The 18,829-nt window shown below is 53.4% G+C and overlaps 2 protein-coding genes across 2 annotated transcripts; both read right to left on the bottom strand.

Annotated features, from left to right (window-relative positions):
* Positions 1–193: 193 nt before the first annotated feature.
* Positions 194–4,958, bottom strand: PYCR1 (pyrroline-5-carboxylate reductase 1). The gene is made up of 8 exons (XM_055575401.1): positions 4,816–4,958; positions 4,278–4,390; positions 3,965–4,035; positions 3,029–3,208; positions 2,557–2,778; positions 2,154–2,246; positions 1,838–2,001; positions 194–1,006 (listed from the first exon to the last, which is right to left on the bottom strand). The coding sequence occupies exons 2-8, from the start codon at positions 4,342–4,344 to the stop codon at positions 841–843; spliced, it is 963 nt and encodes a 320-aa protein (XP_055431376.1). The 5' UTR covers positions 4,345–4,390; positions 4,816–4,958; the 3' UTR covers positions 194–840.
* Positions 4,959–7,621: 2,663 nt separating this feature from the next.
* MYADML2 (myeloid associated differentiation marker like 2) lies at positions 7,622–9,903 on the bottom strand. The gene has a single exon (XM_055575402.1). The coding sequence runs from the start codon at positions 9,761–9,763 to the stop codon at positions 8,840–8,842; it is 924 nt and encodes a 307-aa protein (XP_055431377.1). The 5' UTR covers positions 9,764–9,903; the 3' UTR covers positions 7,622–8,839.
* Between the last annotated feature and the right edge of the window lie 8,926 nt (positions 9,904–18,829).

Here is an 18,829-nt window from a genome sequence, read left to right on the forward strand (position 1 = left end):
TGACTTTCCCCAGAAGCCCCCTTGCGCTCTGCTCACTGGAAGGCTCAGCCCCACCAGCCAGGCTGGCTGCCTTGGAATGTAGGGCTCTGGGCATGTGGGGGCCAGACTTCAATGTTATACCGGACAGCAATGACCCTCCGGCACAGGTGGGAGCCTCCCTCCCCACGAGGGGACAAAGTTGCAAGTCCAGGCATTGGGGCTGGAAACCAATTTATTTAACCTAAAAAGTTAAGAGACAGAGCTGACAGCGTCTGTGGGTCAGGCTAGGAAAGGGAGATGATGGCGTGAGTGTTGGGGCCTCAGAAGTCCAACTGACTGAAGAACCTTTTTCTCAAATGTCCTGCTGGCCAAGAACCATGGGCTCTTCTGCGGGATGTCGGGGACCCTCAGGTCCTTCCCACACTGAGGAAAGGTGAGTGGGGAAAGGGCAGATGCTCTCTTTGGGTGGGCCTTCGTGGTGAGGGTGGGGAGGGGTGGGGCCTTGACCTTTGTACTCAAGCTGAAGCCAGCTAATGCTGAGGGGGGAAAGTAAAGCCCCCTCAAGCCTCCTGAGCTTTGGAGGAAGGTGGTCCTGACGTGGTTTGGGGACGGACGAATCAGGAGGCTGAGGCCAGAGAATCCTTGTTTTGGACCAGGACACGCTTGGGGGACCATGGAGGTTCCCACTGGGAGGTGATGTGCCCCGTCCCTGGCTATGACTCGCGGATCCGAGTGGACCAAGCCATGGGCAGTGTGGATCAATGTGAGGACACCCTGTGTAGCCTGGGGCTAGATACTCCCAGCGCAAGAGCTGTGAGCCCAGGAGAAGGCGGAGAGTGGCCCACAGGCAGGCTCGACCCCTCAGTCCTGCTTGCCTGCTGGGGCCATGCTGCGGGGCAGCAGCTTGGAGTGGCCAGAAGGGGCCATTGAGGCGCTGGGAGGGGAGTCTAGTTTCACCTTGTCCAGGATGGTTTTCTTGATGGCAGCTGGTGAGACCTTCTCCTGGTCGGCCATGGACTGCAGCTCTCTGGGGAGACAGTGAGGAGGGATGCATCCAGGGCCCCACCTCCTTCCAAGCTCAGGGGCCCAAGAGGGAAGTGGGAGGAAGTCCATGGCTTCCAGCAGGGAGCTGCTGCGCTGTCACTCCTACCTCAGGGCCTTTGTCCCTGCAATGCCCTTTGCCAGCGACCCCTCCCCTACACTGCCATCCATCTGCCGCTCACCCCATTCAGGTCAGCTCAGGGTCACCAAATCTACCAGCAGCACCTGAGTCATGGAGCCCTCTCAGCCCTGAGCACGGGACACGGGCCTCATCTGCCTCCTTTGCAGGCTGGCACCCAGAGGGCAATGCTATGTTCTAGCGTCACTGTCAGACAGTGGTAGAGAAGCCTGGGGGCTTGGACTGGAGGGCAGGCAGGATGCTGAGAAACAGGCCTGTCCATCCTGCAGTCCTGAACTTGCAACAGGGACTCTGAGCCAAGATGCCACACCGTGTCTGTCCCCTGCTCTTTCAGCTTTCACTGACTGCGCTGACGTTGTGCCAGTACCTCCCGCGCATCTCTCACTCTCCCCGCAAGGCCAAGAGGAAGGTGGTATCATCAGCCCCACAGAGATTTCCTTCTGGCCTGCCTCCCTGGCTTGGATGACCACCCCGGTCAAAAGGCCACAAGTGATGAAACAATGAGGAGCACAGCCTGGGCCTGGGAGGCAGCGCCTCCTCACAGCATGATGGGGGATGGTGAGGGATGCTGTACACTGCAACCCCAGGGCTCCCCGTGCCCTGCCCACTGCCAGGTCAAAGCTCGATAACCATCTGCTGAGCCAGTGACAGAGTGGGTGGGCAGTGGCTGAGGCCCACCGTGTGCGGGTGCAGGAGGCCTCCACGGCCTTGATGAGCAGCGAGCGAAAGCCCCCGCTCTCCAGCACGTGCAAGGCGTGGATCGTGGCCCCGCCTGGTGAGCAGACGTTGTCCTTGAGTTGGCCTGGGTGCTGTTCAGAGTCCAGTAGCATCTTGGCAGCCCCCTAAAGCCAGACAGAGGGGCTGAAGGTTGTGAAGGTACTGCCCCCACCCCATCCCAGCCACACCCACTGACTCTCCACCCATCCGCCCCAATGCACCAGTCTTGGTCCTGGCAAGGAGTGGCCCCCACCAGAGGGTCAGAAAAAACACTAACCAGCAAAGCCTGGGCCCCGAGGCGGACTGCCAGGCGTCTTGGAAGTCCCATCTTCACACCTCCATCAGCCAGTGCGTCCAGGGCTGTGAATGCCTGCAGGGAGAAAGCGTTTAAGCCACTGTCCCAGGCCCATTCTCATTTTCCTCCAGGCACTGCTTAGGACAACAACCCCAGGGAACCTCATGGCTCCCCGTGCCCTACCCACTGCCCGGCCAGAGCTCTATAAACAGCTGCTGTGTGAATGACCGAGTTGGTGGGCAGTAGTTGGGAACCACTGTGTGCGATGGGTCTGCAGTAGCTCTGCCCGCAGGAGTCCAGAGCAAGGAGGAGCGTGGAAGATGGGGAGACATGCCCTGAGGTCCTGGGAACCGCCTACTTGCCCCTGCCCCTCCCCAGTTCTCACATAGGCTGGGCCACTGCCACTGAGCCCCGTGACGGCATCAATCAGGTCCTCCTCCACCTCCGTGCAGAAGCCCACGCTGCTCATGAGCTGCTCCAGGAGCCTCCCGTCCTCCACCTGGGCGTGGGTGCCTGTGGCATACACTGTGGCCCCTTCCCGCACCACGACCGGCGTGTTGGTCATGCAGCGGATGACTTTGGGAGCTGGCTGGAATGCCGTCAGCTTCTGGAGGAGAAACCAGCTGTGTGTCCATCCTGGCCCCTTGCCCTGCGGGCTGTGCTGGATGTGGGTGTGAATGTTCTCACCCAGCTCACCCAACCGAACACTTCCTGAGCTCTACAGGCTGCACCAATGCACCCACTTCACAGGTGGGGGACCCCAGGTGTGGAGCAGGCTAGGACTCCTGAGCCCCCTGCAGCGCACACATCTGCCCCATCTCCAAACCCTCAAGCCAGCCTTGAGCCACAATGCCCACCTTCTCGATGGAGCTGATGGTGACACCGGCTGCACAGGATACCACGATGTGCCGAGCCTCAATGTTGGCGGCAATCTCATCCAGGATGAAGGGGATGATGTGTGGCTTCACGGCCAGGAAGAGCACGTCGCTGTGCTGCACGGTCTCCTTGTTGTGGTGCGTGAGGTTCACCCCCATCTTCTGCAGGGAGCGCCCAGGCAGGCTCAGCCTGTGATTCGTGGCTGGCTGCCCCCCCAGTGTCCCCCCCAGGCCAAAAGCCCCTCACAAAGCCCCTCATCATAGAGGATTCTGGGAATGTCAGCATGGCAGGGCTAGCGGCTCAGGGCATGGGGCGCTGACATTCTCTAACTGCCACTCCCACCCCAAGGCGGAGGAAGCATTCTGCTCTGAAAGGTAACCCTTTTGTGGGCGGAAAAGGGAAACTGCCCGCAGTCCAGGCCCAGCCCACCTGGGTCTGCAGCCCCTAGACCCCTGCCCCGTGCCCTCCAGGTGTGAGTAGTGCTGTAGATAGTAGTCTTTAGCTGGGAACCTGCCAGCACCCTTGGAGCCATCACTCAGCTATGGCAAACTGAAGCTGTGTTCAGCCCTTGGATGTCTGTCCTGGCCCCCACACTGTGACTGTGACCCCTTGTGGGGGCTCCACTAAGGGAACCGCATTCCTGACCAGCACCCTTTCCCCACCAGCTGCACATGTGCCCGACGAAGGTCCCAAGAGCTGAGGGAGGGAAGCCATCTGTAGTCCAAGAGGCAGAGTCTTAAGATAGTCTTGTCCAGGGACCCTCTTCTCATTGGTGTGGGGGACTGTGGCATGGTGCCGCCCACTGGGGCCCCTACTCCTAGTCTTCCAGGGTCAAGGCTGTCACACACTGGCTTCCAGAAATACTGACCAACCTCCAGAGGGACAGCCTCCCAGTCACCCTCCAACCCTGCACCTACCCTGAGGGCAGAAACGGTGGCCAGGTCCATGTCTGGAGAACTGGCCATTATCTTGTGGGCAGCAACAACACCTGCAGGAGTCAAGAGTCCCTCCCTCAAGGCCAGGCCTGGCATCCCTCCCCCACATCCCAGGAAGAACAGAAATCCCCCCACCCCAGGGTAAAACAGCAACCACCACCTTACTCCAAACTTCCCAAGACTACCGTTTCCCACAGGGCTCAAAGGAGGCATATTATCCCGACTCACTCCCAGCCTGGAGAAGGGTAACCGCCCACCCTCTTAACGTTTGTCCTTTCCTAGCCGTAGAGCCTACCTGCTGCTGTGAAGCCCTTGGCCAGCGCAAAGGCCAACTGGCCAGCCCCGATGAAGCCCACGCTCATAGTGTCTGGAGGTCTGCGCCCACCGCCCTCTCAGCTGGCACCGGCTCTGCAAGAACAAGGCGGGACGATGGGGCAGAATCCAGCCCAAGAAGTTAGGCAGACAGTGCCAGCTCTGGTCACTCCACCGCCACCGGGAGTCCCCCCGCACCCGCCCTATCTCAGCCGGTCTAACTCTCCCCTACTCCGGTGCCCCGCCCACCGCGGCTTCCCGATCGGTTCCCGAGGGTCCCGGACACAGGGAGCAGGGAGAGGCGCGCCCGCCTCCGGAAGAGGTCGGCAGCTGCTTGGGGTGGGGAGACGAATCATCTGCGCCCCGACGCACCCACGCCCGAATCCCCTCCCCACGCCCACACCTCCCCAGGTCCGAGCCCACTCCAGGCCGAAGGCGAGGGCACGGACCCACATTTCCCTCCCGCAGTACCACCGCCCGCCCAAGCCCGACTTCAGCCTGGACCCCGATAACCCAGTTACCCGGTACGTGTCGCCCCCAGTCTGCACCGCCGCGCCCGCCACGCGGCACCCACTCCCGGGGGCCCCACCTCCGCCGCCCCAGCCAATCCGCGGCGCGGCCGCCCTGGAGCCGGCCAATCCAGGGGCGCGGGAGGTGCCGAGGGGCCGTTGCATCATCCTCTCGCCCCGGCCCCCCCGCCCCCGCCCCCTAGGCCCTGTCGACCCCGCGCTTGAGAACCCGCACCCCGCTACCCCCAGCCCGGGCTCTGGACCCTTACCCACCCGAACCCGGACCGCGCTTGAGGACCGAGAGCGGCGGGGGAGGGGCGGCAGCAGCCGGGTTCTCAAAGAGCGGCCCTGGGCTTCGGCTCCCCTCGTGGGGCCCTGTAGTTTGAACACGGACGCGGCTCTTGCTCGCTGAGTCCAGACATGTTATTAACTTGATCATCGAGTATGGAAGAGTACAACTAGCTAGGATTTTTTCCTTTCTTTCTTGTAATGCTTTTTTTTTTTTTTTAATTACTTGCTAGGCTTCTTGCTTTATTTTCGGGAATGGGGGATTGAAAACAATTTATCAAATAGCATTTAAGGTAAAACACTATTTTGATACTGTATTTTGTCACTTAAATTTTTTTTTTTTAATTATATCCGGAGGTGTGGAAACTGGAGAGACAGCCCTGGGCTTTCTCAGAATCTCAAAACTGGGAGGCACCTGGGAAATCCAGGTCCCTCCCCCTGAGATCTGTACCCCTTCCTTACCCACTAGTTTCCCCTCTGTTAGTCTCAGGCTCAGGCGCCCTTTTAAAACTACATGGCCCTGGGGGTCACTGGCCTATTACCACCGTGACCCTCCCCAAACAGGCTCTCGGGGTAGGTAGTGGTCAACCAGTAGACAGAGGAAGATGACCTCCTAATGGCCCAAGTTCCCACAGAGCACCCCATGTCTCTTGACATCTTGTCTGCAGGGTCCACGAAATCTTTTGGCCCTGGATTCTCAAAAGATTCTCAAAAGATCTCTAGCTATCTTTGTGAAGGACATGCTCAGGGCTCATTTGAACTGAGCCTGCTTTTGGGGTTCAGAATAGTCTGGAGTCCCAGTCAGCAGCAAAGTTAAGAGCAAAAGTAAGAAGCGATTCTCATTAACAACCCATCCCCTCCCCTGCTTTTTTTTTTTGGTTCTGTATCTTAAATGATGACAAGCTGTTCTGAAATGTAATTTCAGTGTATTTGGATGTTTGTGCCCCAGAAAGCGAAGACTTGGACACGACTGAGCGACTTCACTTTCATGCATTGGAGAAAGAAATGGCAACCCACTCCAGTGTTCTTGCCTGGAGAATCCGAGGGATGGCAGAGCCTGATGGGCTGCCGTCTATCGGGTCGCACAGAGTCGGACACTACTGAAGCGACTTAGCAGCAGCAGCAGCAGCAGCAGCCCCAGAAAGCAGGGCTGTGAGTTCTTGACATAATAATGACCAACACCGACACCACCAGACCACTGTGCAGTGAGCTCGTGTACACAGCAGATGTTCAGGCCTCCTTGTGTTTATTGTGGCGTTCAGTCCTCGCCCTCTGAGGGAGGAGCTGTTGTAAGTTCCGGTCCAAAATGGATTGCTCAGGGAGTGGCCCAGACTCAAACGCATAGATGTAAAGCCGGGGATCCTACCGTGTTTTGACTGTATGTTATTAGAGAGGGGGCCTCCCAGGTGGCTCAGTGGGGAAAGAATGTGCCTGCAATGCAAGCGACCCAGGTTCCATCCTGGGTATGGAAGATCCCCTGGAGGAAGGCCTGGCAACCCCCTCCAGTATTCTTGCCTGGAGAATTCTATGGCTAGAGGAGCCTGGTGGGCTACAGTCCATGGGGTTGCAAAGAGTCAGACGTGACTGAAACGACTTAGCACCCACCGCGCACATATCATCAGAGAACAGAGTCCATCCTTTAAAAAGTATTGTTTTTCGCGTGACAACAACAAATAACTCCTTTCTCCAAAAAGAAAGAGTCCTCTGATCCAAGGAGTGAATATCATGAGGACATTTCCCAGTGCAGCCTCCTGGGAGACAGAGGACATCTGCTACGCTTATCTTGAGCCCTGGAACCCCTCTCCTCCCTCTCTGTCTCTCCGCTCAGGACCTTTGAAATTTAGAGTGGATGGACCTTTGGGGGCAGAAGATCACAGGGCAGTGAACAAACTGGGGACGTGTGACAGAAAACTCATTTCAGAAACTGGATTAGAAAAGGAAGGAAAACTGTTAAGGCCTCCCTGTGGGCTGAGAAGGGTGTGGCCCGTAGGCGCCTTTGTCACCTAGTAACATGCTTCCAACCCCCACCCTCCTTAGTCAGCAGAGCCGTCAGGACACCTCGGGACACAGGGGCTCCTGCCCCCTCCTGGATCTGCTGCTGAACTCGGGCCTCTGCAGGTGAAGGACCCCTGTGCGTGTGCCCTCCCCAGTGGGCAGACAGGCCATGTCTCTCTTACTGTGCATGGTGCCAGCACAGGGAGCCCTCGGACCCTGTGCCTAAAAGCTGCTTGGGCTCTGCTACCACGAGTGTAGTGGCCCCTCTGCCCACTGCCATGCCCAGGACCCCTGGGAACCACAGTGGTGGTGGGGGTGCTGAGAACTCCCCACCCCCATCTTCCCCTTGCTGTCACCCACTACTTCCTGGGGAGGCTGCCCCCCCACACACCCAGTATACCAGCACCCCCCTCCCCCGCCACGGCTGCCTCCTTACTCAGCCAGGTCTAGTCTAGGCTCTTCTCTGGGAACATTGTGGCAGATGGCCCAAGAGGTGCAGGTGGCCACCACCCCCTTAGCAGAAACTACTCAGTGCAAATCAGCGTTGGTGTTTATTTCCTGCTCAAGGCCCTGGGCCAGGCTATGGGCTGAGCGGCTACTGTGCTTGGGCAGCTAGTGGTCTGCTCCAAGCTGGCCCAGTCTGGGCCCTTGAGTGGGAGAAGCTGGCTGGAGTGTGGAGAGCAGTGGCCCCAGCAGGCCCTTGTGGTCAGCTACCAGGCAAAGGAACTCTTGAGTGGAGGTCGTTGGTCTGTGAGCACCAGGGGGTGCCTGGTACACAGGTTCGTGTCTCAGTGGCTGCCCCAAGCTGGTCCTCCTCTGGATCAGGGCTGCCCCAGGCCAGCCCCCCCGGGTCCTTGGCAGGTACGGCAGGAGCTGCTACATCGGGGTAGATGCTGGGGGCTCAGCAGTGGCTCCCTGGTGGGTGAGAACCCAGTGTCTTCCTAGCGTGCTGTGCCCTTAGCAGTGTTGCTGGCTGCTATGGGCCCCTCCAAGCCTGCGTTCTCTAGCTTGCTGAGGCTGCCCTATGCGACCACTCTAGAGTCCTTGCTCGGCTTCCGAGGCTGTGGCCACCAGAGGTGGGCAAGGCGGGGTCCTAGTTCCTGGCTCCTCTCCTCATTCGGGCACAGATACCCCAGCAGGAGGGTATCTGCCTGGATCTTTCCAGGGTTCCAGAAACTGCCCTCTCCAAGGCCAGAGGAAGCACTGGCTTCCCACGCTCCTCCGCTGACCTGGTTCTGGCCCTCTCCTGGGTTCCCTTCTGACCCCTTCCCACACCTCTGGGAATTGTCGCTTTTCAACTCTACTTAGGTGACTCAACCTAGATGTGGTCTCCAGACACTGCTTTTGGGTTAACTTTGTAATCCTGGTCTCAAGGTCCCCATCCGCATAGTGGGTCACAAGAGTGCCTGCTTCAAAGGCTTCTCATGTGTTACAGGGGCCAGCACTGAGGGAGGGTGTGCCAGGAAATGGAGAGAGATGGAAAGAGAGAGAGAGAACGAGAGAGAGACAGAGAGATAGAGTGGGAGTTGCCTGGTGAGACTCCTCCCCCGTGACCTGTTCATGGCCTCCTGCCCCTCTGTCCCCTCTCTGTGCCTCCCTGAGCTGCACCGCTGAGCACTGCCAGAAGCCCAGGCATGACTCTCTTGGCCGCCTCCCTCCAATTCGTCCTCACGGGTCTGGGTTCACCTGGGTCCTCTCATGATGCCTGAGCCCCTGGAGAGCAGAGGTGGGTGGGCTACTGCCACCTGTTATGCTAGAAGGTGGGCACGAAGCGGATCCTCTGGGAGTAGGCCAGGTCGGCGATGTAGAGGAGCAGGTTGACGTAAGTGAAGGTGGCCACCACCAGCTGGCTGTCCCAGGGGCAGCTGCCCCTCGGGCAGTCGGGGGGCCGCCCAGGCTCACCGTACTTGGGGTCGAAGCAGAAGACGGGCCAGATCACTGCAGCGCTGAGGTAGAGGAGCACGGCCAGGAAGGTGTATACCACAACCACACGGTCGAAGGGGCAGCCCAGGCCCCCCGTGTGACCCAGCACACTCAGGATCACCACCACCACTGTGGCCAGGAAGCAAAGGCTGTAGACGGCCACACACCATTGGGTAGCCACGTAGCGCCCATAGCGGCTGTCATGGACCAGCGCCCCAAATATGATGCAGGCCACGAAGGCCTGGACGATCTTGAGGAGGCCTGACACTGTGGCCATGTAGCTGGCCACCTGGCCTGGCCGGGCCCGGGTCAGGGCCACCTCCGTAGCGTAGGCCAAGAAGAGGAGCCCGGCAAAGACGCTGGCTGCCAGGCGGAAGTTCCTGGCCGTGCAGCCCTCGGGCTCAGGCGGACACTCCAGCCGGGTGAAGTACAGTGGGTAGATGACCGCCGCTGTAGCGGACAGCAGCGTGGCGAACATGGCGAAGGCCGCTGTGAAGTTTCCCCAGGACAGGCGCAGACAGCCGTGTAGCCGGGTGAACTCGCAGGCCACCACCAGGAGGGAGAGTGCAAAGCAGAAACCCCAGGCCGCCACGCAGAAGGTGCCCTGAACGCCCGAGAAGCCACCCCTGTGGGCCACCAGGCTGAAGGTGGTGCAGCCAAAGACCAGCTGCAGCACACGGGCTGTGCCCACGGGAGACGTCACGGCACCCAGGTGCAGGTAGCCGCCCCCGGGGGGCTCCATGGTGCTGCCCATATGGCCGGCCGCGTCCTCGCCTCACACAGTGCCCGTAAACCGTGGGGTCTCTCTCGGCTCCGTCTCCTGCGGCAGTGGCAGGTGCCGGCAGCCTGCAGTGGCGGTGACGCCGCCGGTGACATTGCAGCAGAGCAGCCTCTCTGCCGCCTGTGTGTATGTGGGGGGGCCGAGGCCCCCCCAGCGCTATAAATAGGCGACCGGGATCAGAGCCCCGGAATAGCAGCCTGAGTGCCTGTCCCCATCCCAGAGCGACATCTGACCCTTGCGTCCCGCCAAGCCCCAGCCATTAACCCCTTGGCCGCTGGCACCGCCTCCGCCTCTGAAGCACCTGCTTCTGTCGGTCAGTCAGCTGCGTTGCCGGGGGAGAGGCGGAGGGAAAAGAGCAGAAGGGACCAGGCGCCCCAGCTCGAGCAGCCTCGGGCGGCAGTGCTGGGGGAGGGGCACAGAGAGAAGAGGGCAGCAGCCACTCTGAGGCAGCAGTCTATCCGGGAGGCCCGAGGGGCTTGGTTCAGAGCTGGGATGGTGTCAGGACCCCATTGTCCTTGTCCCTCAGCCAGCACTCAGCTCTGATTCCTGGGAGGTGGCGGGGAAGGGGAGTGGAGACCCTCCTCCCGAAGGCGCCCACCCTCATTCTCTTCACCCTGACCTGGGGGCTGAGTTTTAGCTTTTATTTGTGGGGATTATAATGGAACTTTTACTTGATCCTCCTAGTCATGTAAAATCCTAGGAAAAACTCAACTCTCCCATTTTTAGCCTAAAATATTAACAATAGGGACTTTCTTGGTGGTCCAGTGGCTAAGACTCTGTGGCCTCCTCAATGTAGGGGCCCAGGTTTGATCCCTGGTTGGGGAACTAGATCCCACACACCACAGCCAAGAGTTCACGTGCCACAACCAGACCTAGGGCAGCACAGCCAAATAAATAAGTATTAAAATAAAATAAAATATTAAAAATATATGAAATGTTTTTGAAAAGGAAAAAAAAAATTTGACCATGAAAGTAGTTTTTGTTCAGGCCCAACCAACACATGAAAAGTGTAATTAATTTGCCTACTATTCTATCACCTGGGTTCAGTTGCCTGAATATTGACTTTCTATTAGGTATTATAAGTTACCTAGAGATGATTCAAAGTATTGAGGAGAGGAATTACCTGGTGGTCAACTGATTAGAACATGGCACTTCCACTCTCATGTCCCTGGGTTCAGTCCCTGGTTGGGCAATTAAATCCTGAAAGCCACAAGGTGTGGCCAATAAATAAATAAAAATAAAATAAAGTGTACGAGAGGATGTGCATAATATTATGCCGTTTTATACAAGGGACATGGATATCAGTGGATTTTGGTATCCTGATGGTGTGACTGGGGGTAGTCCTAGAACCTATCCCTTGTGACACAGAGAGACAATTATAAGTACAGTCTTATGTGTATTTCCCCCAACTTTCCACTTAGAAAAGTTTCAGATTTACAGACGAGTTTCAAAATAGCACAATGAACACTCATATGTCTTTCACCCAGATTCAAGAATTATTAATATTTTGCCCTGTCCATGCTGTTTCTCCTCCTCCATTGATAATTAATAATAACATTAATTCTGGCAATGTGACAATTCTCCACTAGATACTTCCATGGACACCTAAGAGGGAGGCCATTCTCCTGCAGAACCTGAACTCAGTGGCCACACTTGGGAAATTGAAGAATGATCACCTAATACACAGTCATGGGCTTCCCTGGTGGCTCAGTCGGTAAAGAATCCACCTGCAATGAGGGAGACCTGGGTTTGATCCCTGGGTTGGGAAGATCGCCTGGAGGAGGAAATGGCAACCCACTCTATTCTTTCCTGGAGAATCCCCATGGACAGAGGAGCCTGATGGGCTACAGTCCATGGGGTCGTGAAGAGTTGGACAAGACTGAGCGACTAAGCATATAATACAGTCTTTCAGTTTTCCCCACCTGTCCTGGAAATACATCTTATAGCATTTAAAGTTTTTGTGCCAGGATTTAATTGGAATTGTACATTGCATTTGGCCGTCATGTTTTTCACTTTCCTTTATTCTAGAATAGTCTCTCTCTCTCTTTTAAATATATTTCATAACACTGATTTTTTTTTCAATAATAGAACTATTTTATTAAACATATGAACGTACTTATTTTGTTCAACACGCATTTCTTTCTTTCCTCTGCCCCAGGAAGCCAGCGCTCTAGAACCCCATGTTTATAAAAACACACTTTGGCAGCTACTATGACAAGGTGAAAAAAGTGCAATTCCGAAAGTAACAACACATAACCAAAGTGGGGAACAAAAAAAGGTAGAGTTGAGTGGGCCCAGTGCTGCTCATCTTCTCTCAAGAGGAAACAATTTAAGAATAGAAACTCTTGAGCATTATTTAAGCAGTACTGCCCAACTCTTGGTAGCATCTCTCTTTCAATTCTATTTGTCTTGATGTTGTAACTAACTAATCTGTTACTTATTTAAGAAATTCTGCCCTGGTTTATATCTGTTTCAGTGGCCCATATCCCTTTGAGCTTCAAAAACACAGAAGTCGCTCAGTCGTGTCCTACTCTTTGCGACCCCATAGATTGTAGCCCACCAGGCTCCTTGGTCCATGGGATTTTCCAGGCATGAATACTGGAGTGGGTTGCCGTAACACTGATTTTTTTTAAAATGCCCCAGCTGGCAGCTTTATTGGTGGTCTTTCAGCGTGTTCTGTCTGTTTGCTCATGTTTAGATCCTGGCTAAATGCCCTTGGCAGGAAAACCATGTGGGAGATGTCACCTGTCAGGAGAATCACAATGGCTGTACATCCAGAGTAAGAAGTTTGACCATCTGGTTGGGGTGGTGTCCATGTCTCGTGCCCCTGTGATTCTCCCAGGCATCCTGGCATCCCTTTATGCTTCTTATGGGCAGCATTCTCCATGAACACACACCCTCTTTAAAAGCTGAATTGTGCTGGTCATCCGACAACATGATTGTTGGCGATGTTTCCAGAGCAGTTAACATGATTGTAAACACAGGATTCCTGTTGCTGTTCGGAGGGTTTGCAGGCCCTCTGAGACAGTTGTCTGGACACTGCGGTGGAGCAGAGTGGGCAGTGAGGTCTCACTAGGAAAACTTTTTATGGAGCCCCTTAGGAAGGATAACCCACCTTCTCTCCAGGCATCTGCAGCAGGTGCTCCTGACCCTGGACAAGGGAATGAGGGGAGCACGGGGCCTTAGGCTTCAGGGGTACAGACAAGCTGGTTCCAAACCCTTCTGCCCCCTGATCAGAGAAACCTGGAAGGAAGTCTTGCACAGAGCGGACAGTTTAGTTTATCTCAAGCAGACATGTGCAAACTTCAGCCCAAGTTCATAGCTCAGCGAATCCTAACAGTGAACGTGCCCACATTTCTCGACCACACAAACTGTCCTTGGGGCATCAGCCTTGCAGTACTCTTGGCCTCTGTTTCTATTCCCTTCATACCCCCAACCAAAGGGGTTCAGGTTGTAGCACCTGAAGCCTTGGGCAATTTGGGGTGTCCCCAGGTACTCAGGGATACCAGCACACCTGTGCAGGTAGGAGGCAGCCTCTCAGGCGCTCTGTGGCCGGCGTGGCGGGTGAGACAGGCACCTGACTGGCCTTCTCCACCGGAAGTTGATCCCCTTCCTCAAAATCAGACACTGCACTGTGCCTCCATTTTCTGGCACAACAAAGCCCGGAAACCAAATTGAAAAATGGGTTGACAGACGCTGGGCAGAGGCGAGGCACAACAACATGACCATCTTGGGAAGCCTGGCCGAGAAGCTCCCTGAAAGTGGTTGGGGCCAACGGGTTCTGAGTGAGGGTATGGAGCCCAGGTGAAGTGGCATCCTGGGACCCGTGTCCGTGGCTGTCCTGCAGTGCCAGGAATGCCAACTAGCCCTCCACCTGGCCCCACTCAAAGTCCAATTGGCCCTTCGGAGCCTGGAGTCTTTCATCTGGGCCTGACCAGGCGAGAGCTGTGGCTGGTGTGGCTGGCCTGCAGGGCTGAACATGGCAGTGGGTGCTGTGCTGGGGATGGGGGTCATTGTGTGGGTGTGGAGGGGGGACCTCAGTGAGGGAATCTCAGGTACCAGTCAAGCTGAAGTCAGTACCATATGCTGGAACTCTCTGGGAAGCAAGATGCCCACCTTTGGCATCCTTACTTTCCTTCTCCATGTGAGGAAACTGAAACTCTTGGCCTGAGCTGCCCAGCTTCCAGCAGCCACCCTGTGCCTGCATGGGTATGCCTAGAGCTGCGATCAGCCATCTGGCTTGGGCCTGCCAGGGAGCTATGTCCAGGCTTGAGTCCTCTCCTGGGCCCAGCTTTTCCTGACCCACTTAAGTGACTGCTGTGCCCACGTGTGGGCTTCCTAGGCGTACAGCAAGGTCCTACTGTATACCACAGGGGACTGTATTCAATGTTCTGTAATAAACCATGATGAAAAAAGAAAATGAAAAGAATACATACATATAGTCATCAAGACAGTATGGTACTGGCACAAAAACAGAAATATAGACCAATGGAACAAGACAGAAAGCCCAGAGGTAAAGCCCACGCACCTATAGGCACCTTATCTTTGACAAAGATGGCAAGGATATACGATGGAGAAGGGACGGTCTTGTCAATAAGTGGTGCTGGGAAAACTGGACAGTTATGCGTAGAAGAATGAAATTAGAGCACTTCCTATCACCATACACAAAAATAAACTCAAAATGACTTAAAGACCAGAAACTATAAAACTCTTAGAAGAAAACATAGGCAGAACACTGTATCACATAAATCACAGCAAGATCCTTTATCACTCACCTCCTAGAGCAATGGAAATAAAAACAAAAATAAGCAAATGGGACCTAATTAAACTTGAAAGCTTTTGCACAGCAAAGGAAACTATAAACAAGGTGAAAAGACAACCCTCAGGATGGGAGGAAATAATATCACATGGAACAACTGAGGAAGGATTAATCTCCAAAATATACAAGCAGCTCATGCAGCTCTGTACCAGAAAAACAAACAACGCAATCAAAAAGTGGGCAGAAGGGGCTTCCCCGGTGGCTCAGTGGTAAAGAATCTGCCTGCCAATGCAAGAGACAGTTTCGATCCCTGATCTGGGAGGATTCCACATGCCGCAGAGCAATTAAGGTTGTGGGCCACAACTATTGAACCTGTGCTCTAGAGCCCACATGCCCTAGAGCCCATGTTCCACAACAAGAGAAACCACAGCAATGAGAAGCCCGTGCAGTGCAGCTAGAGAGTAGCCCCCACTTGCCGCAACTAAAGAGAAGACTCAGCACAGCCAAAAATAAACAAATCAATAAAATTATTTTTATTAAGTGGCAAAAGACCTAAATAGACATTTCTCCTGAGAAGACATACAGATGGCTAATAAACACTTGAAAAGATGCTCAACCTCGCTCATTATTAGAGAAATGCAAATCAAAACTGCGATGAGGTATCACCTCGTACCAGTCAGAATGGCCATCGTCAAAAAATCTACAAACAATAAATTCTGGAGAGAGTATGGAGAAAAGGGAACCCTCTTGCACTGTTGGTGGAAATGCAAATTGATATAGCCACCACGGAGAACAGTATCAGTTCAGTTCAGTCGCTCAGTCGTGTCCCAGGAGAACAGTATAGAGATTCCTTAAAAATACTAGGAATAAAGCTACCGTATGACCCAACAATCCTGCTACTGGGCCTATACCTTCAGGAAACGATAATTGAAAAAGACACGTACCCCAGTGTTCATCGCAGCTATGACATGGAAGCAAGCTAGATATCCATCAAACGATAAATGGATAAAGAAGCAGTGGTACATATACACAGTGCAATATCACTCAGCCATAAAAAGGAATGCATGTGACTCAGTTCTGATAAGCTGGATGAACCTAGAGCCTATTATACAGAGTGAAGTACGTCAGGAAGAGAAAGACAGATAACGTATATTAATGCATATATATGGGATCTGGGAAGGTGGTATTGATGAACCCTCTGTAGAGCAGCAATGGAGACAGAGACATAGAGGACAGAATTACAAACACAGGAGGAAGGAGAAGGTGGGACAAATGGAAAGACTAGCTTTCAAAGGTATACATAACCATATATAAAATTAGATAGCCAGTGGAAATTTGCTGTATGATGCAGGGAGCTCAAATCTGGTGCTCTGACAACCTAGAGGGGTGGGAGCAGGTGTGAGGTGGGAGGGAGGTTCAGAAGGGAGGGGACATACACATACAACCTATGGCTGATTCATGTTGGTATATAGTAGAACCCAATAGAGTATTTTAAGCAATTATCCTCAAATTTAAAGTAAATAAAAAAGGAATACATACATATATGTATAACTGAATCACTTTACTGTACAGCAGAAACTAGCACAACATTGTAAATCAACTATATTTCAATTAAAAAAAAAAAGTATCAGCTCCTTTTCTGAAAGACACCTTGGGAGTCTGAGAACAAATCACAGCAAAGTCATCTTTCTTTGCTTTGCCAGTCGGGTTCTGCCCACCCACAAAGCCCCGGGGGAGCTCTGGGCCCCACCGTGGTCAAGGGAAGCGCTTCATGGCTGGAACCGTGGTGAGGATCCCTGGACCCTGGCATGGGCCATGCTTCTGGTTCTAGACACCGACTCCCAACTGGTTGGCCACTGTGCTGCTTGGCAGCAATGTCTTCTGCTTTTGAGCTTTTGCTAATGTGTCACAATTACAGAAGCACAGTGATTCTGGATTGACAGCTTCTCATACTACGGAAATGCCAACAAAATTTTAAGTGAGTTTGGTTGGAAGTCACCTAAAGTTCAACAGTAGGGACTGGTGAGTAGACTAAGGAACATCCGTGTGAGGTACACTCAGGCTGCCTTGAGATCACCTTGTAGAAGAACAGTGACGAGGCAGGAGATCACAGGGGCAGTGTGGGAGACTAAAGGGCCCGTGGCACATCTGCATCGGAAGATAGAAAGGCTGGGTAAATGCCTGAGGATGCCCTGCCATCACCTCCAAGGTGTGGCGCAGCGGGTGCTTCTGCTCTTTGGATTTTCAGCATTTTCCCAGTTTTAAACTAAATAGCTATTACTTCCTAAACCAGGAAAAGAGAATAATTTAAAAAAATAAATGAAGTACATTTTGCTACAGTTCTAAACATGGTTAGGTTTATATTCTTCTATAAATAAAAAAAGTTGCTTTAAAAAATTTTTAAATAACTAAATAAAGGACTTCCCTGGAAGTCCGGTGGTTAAGACTGCACTTCTACTGCAGGGGGCATGGGTTCAAGCCCCGGTCAGGGAACTAAGACCCCATGTGCCACATAGTGTGGCCAAAAAAAACACAAAACTTGCTTTTACAAAATTTTAAAATAGACTTTATTTTCTAGAACAACAGTAGACACACAGAAGAAATTGACTGGAAGAGCTCCTATATTCCTCACATCCAGTGTGTTCTATTGGAAACATCTTTCAGAACAATTGTTACAATTAATGAGACATTGGCATATCATATCAATACATTATTATTAGCATTGATTCAGGTTTCCTCAGGTTTAACCTCATGCCCTCGGGCTGCTCCAGGACCTTTCCTGACCTCACATGACGAGTAGCCATCACGTCTCCTTCAGCTGCTCTTGGCCAGGAGGGTCTCTCAGACTTTCTTGGTTTGAATGGCCCCAGTGGTTTGGAGGAGGGCTGGGCAGTGATGCACAAACTGTCCCTCTGCTGGCCTGTCTGATGTTTTTCTCGTTATTAGTCTGGGCTTGTGGGTTTGGGGAGGAAGACCACAGAGGGGAAGTGCCCTTCTCATCACGTCCCCCGAGGGCCGTGCTCTCAACATGACTCCTCACCTTTTGCCCTTGACCACTTGGCTGAGGTGTGTCTTTCAGGTGTCACCTCTGAGGAGTTCCTCTTTCTTTCTCCCCCTTCCCATCCTGTTCTCTCTGGGGAGGGGACCCACACTTGTGGCCCACACTTAAGGGGAGTGTATTCTCCCCCTCCTTGAGGGGACAGTATTGACATAAATTATTTGGAATGCTTCAAAGAGGTTGGTCTTTTCTCCCCCACTTAACTTTCTTCAATTATTTACTTATATCAGGATCGACTTGAGGACATTCATTTTATATTTTGGGTTATAATCCAAAACTACATTTTTTATTCTGCTGCTCAAAGCCTTCCATGTGTGCCTTGACATACCCCATCAGTGGGGGTTGGGGTTTGTTTTCAGCACCTCCTCACTGCAGGCGCTGCAAGATATCCCAGGTTCATCCTGTGCATTTCTCGCCAGCCTTAGAACCAGGTATTTTCCAAGAAGCCCTGGTTCCGTTACTGGAGACGGTGTAAGAGACCACGATCTGGACTTTTCTGGTGGTCCAGTGGTTAAGAATCTGCCTGCCAGTGCAGGGGACAAAGGTTCGTTCCCTGGTCTGGAAAGATTCCATATGCCTCGGGGCAACTAAGCCCATAGGCCACAACTAGTGAGCATGCACTCTAGAGACTGAGAGCAGTAACTGCTGAAGTCTTCGGGCCCTAGAGCCCATGCTCTGCAACAAGAGAAGCCACTGCAATGAGAAGTCTGAGTGCCGCAGTGAAGAGTAGCCTCTGTTCGCTGTAACTAGGGGAAGCCTGGGCAAAGCAATGAAGACTCAAAGTAGCCCAAAAAATTAAATTAAAAAAAAAAAATTGGCCACTTCCACTCCAGAGGGCATGGGTTCAATCCCTGGTTGGGGAACTGAGATCCTACCTGCAATGTGGCTCAGCCAAAAAAAGAAAATAAAAATAAAAGAAGTTGAGACATCAGGGTAGACAGTTCCGCCTATCACTTTGATCATGCACCGAACACTACAGGTTTGGCATCACTCACTCGCCTTATGGGTCCCAGGCTCATTTTGCCAATGGTACCCACAGTACTTTGGCCACCTGATGTGAAGAGCCAAATCATTAGAAAAGACCCTGATGCTGGGAGAGATTGAAGGCAGGATGAGAAGGGGACAACAGAGAACGAGATTGTTGGATGGCATCACTGACTCAATGGACATGAGTTTGAGCAAGCTCTGGGAGATGGTGAAGGACAGGGAAGGCTGGCGTGCT

The sequence above is a fragment of the Bubalus kerabau genome, chromosome 4 (genome assembly GCF_029407905.1).
Source record: "Bubalus kerabau isolate K-KA32 ecotype Philippines breed swamp buffalo chromosome 4, PCC_UOA_SB_1v2, whole genome shotgun sequence".
NCBI classification, from domain to species: Eukaryota; Metazoa; Chordata; class Mammalia; order Artiodactyla; family Bovidae; genus Bubalus; species Bubalus kerabau.